Consider the following 2,885-nt stretch of genomic DNA (forward strand, 5'->3'; position numbering starts at 1 on the left):
TAGAGCAGGGAGGAGGGGAGCTGGGGGCCAGGAATCCTGGGTTCTATTCCTGGCTCCACCTCCCTCAGAGAGGCTCATCTGATTCAGGTGCATGGCTGCCCTTTGACCAGACCCAGCGTCCTGGAGCAGCAGGGCCCAATGGTTGCGCCTCCCCCCCACACTCACCCTCTCCAGCTCCAGGGCAAAGGTCTGGTTCCAGGCCTGCTGGCCCACAGGCTTCCAGGCCGTCTGCCCCATCACAGTGTTATCCAGCTTCAGCACGGCGCTCACCTCATCTGCGGGGAGAGGCGCACGTCACCCCCTGTCCGTCCTACCGCTGCCTCCTTGGAGCCGGGCCCTGCCGGCTGAGCATTTGGGAAGCTCCCAGCACATAGTGCAGGGCTGGGCAAACTTTTTGGCCCGAGGGCCACATTGGGGTTGCAAAACTGTATGGAGGGCCGGGTAGGGAAAGCTGTACCTCCCCAAACAGCCTGGTCCCCGCCCCCTATCCGGCCCCTCCCACTTCCTGCCCCCTGAATGCTCCCCTCAGAACTGCCGACCCATCCAACCCCCCCTGCTCCTTGTTCCCTGACCACTCCCTCCCGGGATCCCCCGCCCCTAACCACCCCCCGGGACTCCACCCCCTATCCAATCCCCCCGCTCCCTGTCCTCTGACTGTCCCAACCCCTACCCACCACCCCGCCCCCTGACAGGCCCCCCGGGACTCCCAAGCCGATCCAACCACCCCCTGTTCCCCGTCCCCTGACCGCCCCCCAGAACCTCTGCCCCATCCAACCGCCCCTTGCTCCCTGTCCCCTGACTTCCCTCCTGGACCACCCGGCCCTTATCCAACCCCCCGACCCTGGCCCCCTTACCATGCCGCTCAGAGCAGCAGGTCTGGCCGCCGCGCCGCCCGGCCGGAGCCAGACACGCTGCTGCGCTGCCCTGCAGGAGTGTGCGGCCCTGCCACACAGAGCGCTGCACGCGCGGCGGCGTGACTGCGAAGGAGGGGGGACAGCGGGGGAGGGGCCGGGGGTTCAGGGGCCGGGCAGGACGGTCCCGCGGGCCATAGTTTGCCCACCTCTGACATAGTGGGTACCACGGTAAATGCTATTGTACCAGTAGCCACCAGGGGGTGCTGTTACACAGCCTGATGCTCTTTGAGTGCGAGTGAGTGTTCAGCCTCGGGAGACACGCTGCGTGTTGCTGGTGGCACTGTCGTGCCCATGCTTCACAGGGGAGCTGCTGCAAGCGGCAGGGGAGTCTGGTCCCAGCCTGGGTCTCTCCAGCGAGAGTCAGTGCTTGGGGCAGAGTTGCTTCCTGGGCATCAAGAGTTGGTGCAGGGCTGTGGTCCTGGGTTGCCCTGAATGCTACTGTGCCCACCTCTGCCCCAGGACTGGGGCATTGACAATAAATTAATTCTATTGAGGGTCTCCCCAGACTCTGTGTCATGATTTCTCCCCAAGGGGAAACCGCCCTGCCTTGCGCTGCGGGGAGTGTGCCTTGGTGATAGTGCCAATGCCCCCCGAATGCCTGCCAGCTGATAACTCCTTACAACCACCTCCTGCCCCCATCAACAACCATCCTCCACCTCCAAGCCAGCCTTGTGCTGAGGCAGACAGAGTCTAATCCATCTCCCCCTCCCTTACCCCACACAGCACCCCCGATCCCCTCCCCCATCCCCTCTACAGCACCCCCCCAATTCCCTCCCACATCCCTCTGATCCCCCTCCCCTGCAGCACAACACCCTCCTTCGGTTCCCTCCCTCTCTGCAGCAATCCTACGGGATCCCCTCCCCCATCACTACTTGCATGCCTCCAATCCCCTCACCCAATCCCCCCTGCAGCACAATACCCCACCCCCGGGTGTTCCCAGCCAGGGGCCGGGCGCCCGGCTCACTCACTGCTGAAGTCGTCGGATTTGAGGATGGTCCGTCCGCTCAGGCTGCCGCTGCGGCTGTAGAGCCCCCGCCCGCTGCGGTTCATGAAGGAGGGGCGCGCCTCGCCGGGGTTGTTGCAGGGCAGCGAGACGGTACCACCACGGGTCCGGCCAGGCACCGACTCCAGCAGCCCGCTGCAGCCCAGCAGCTGCACCTCCAGCATCCCTGCAAGGGGTGGGGGGCGTTAGAGCAGGGGGCTGGGAGCCAGGACTCCTGGGTTCTATCCCCAGCTCTGGGAGGGGAGTGGGGGCTAGTGGTTAGAGCAGAAAGAGGCTGGGAGCCAGGACTCCTGGGTTCTATTCCAGCTCTCTCACGGACTTCTTGTTCCCTGGGGGCTGGTACCTGTAGGGCGCTAGAGGGCGCTGCCCCAGGGGGCCGGTACTTTGGCGTTTGCCCCAGTGGGACTGTTGCCAGTGGGCCCTGGGGTGCTACCCAGGCGGCGGGTACCTGTGAGGGGCGAGGGCTTGCAGAGCGTGCTGTACTGGTTGTGCTGGTAGGGGGCGTTGTTGCGGGTGCTGAAGGCGGACGAGGTGGCCATGATCAGCTCCTCCTTGATGATGCAGCCCTTGGGGTGATCCTCGGGCAGCTCCCCCACGCGTCGCTCCAACGCCAGGCGCAGCAGGTCCAGCTTCTGGCTCGACTCGGTCAGCTTCGCCTGGGCCTGCAATGGGCACAGCGTGGGCATGGCCCCTGAGACCCTCCGTGTCCCCACATGCACTCACCCTGCCCCCCATGGCCCCCCAGGTACCCTGGCCCTGCACCCACAGATAAACCCCAGTCCTGTGCACCAAACCACCCCCGACACCCACCTCTGCTTGCTGCCCTGGGACCCCTGTCCTCCTCGATAGCCCTGTGGAGGGGGGATTAGAGGGGGGGCAGTACCTCAGTGATAGCCCTGCGGGGGTGGTCATGTTAGAAGAGGGTCTGGGGGGCAGTACTTCAGCGATGGCCCTGAGGGGGGGTGAGG

General features: G+C 65.3%; 1 protein-coding gene across 1 annotated transcript in view; it reads right to left on the reverse strand.

Moving 5' to 3' along the window:
• PKN1 (protein kinase N1) overlaps window positions 1–2,603 on the reverse strand; it is a 13,938-nt gene extending 11,335 nt beyond the window's left edge. Inside the window, exons 1-3 of the mRNA XM_029913108.1 lie at window positions 2,366–2,603; window positions 1,883–2,083; window positions 166–275 (exon numbers count right to left, since the gene is read on the reverse strand). Coding sequence (XP_029768968.1) covers window positions 166–275; window positions 1,883–2,083; window positions 2,366–2,603 — 549 coding nt within the window. The remainder of the gene's footprint in view (window positions 1–165; window positions 276–1,882; window positions 2,084–2,365) is intronic.
• Between the last annotated feature and the right edge of the window lie 282 nt (window positions 2,604–2,885).

Source organism: Terrapene carolina, unplaced genomic scaffold (assembly GCF_002925995.2).
Source record: "Terrapene carolina triunguis isolate 2854851 unplaced genomic scaffold, T_m_triunguis-2.0 Scaffold450, whole genome shotgun sequence".
NCBI classification, from domain to species: domain Eukaryota; kingdom Metazoa; phylum Chordata; order Testudines; family Emydidae; genus Terrapene; species Terrapene triunguis.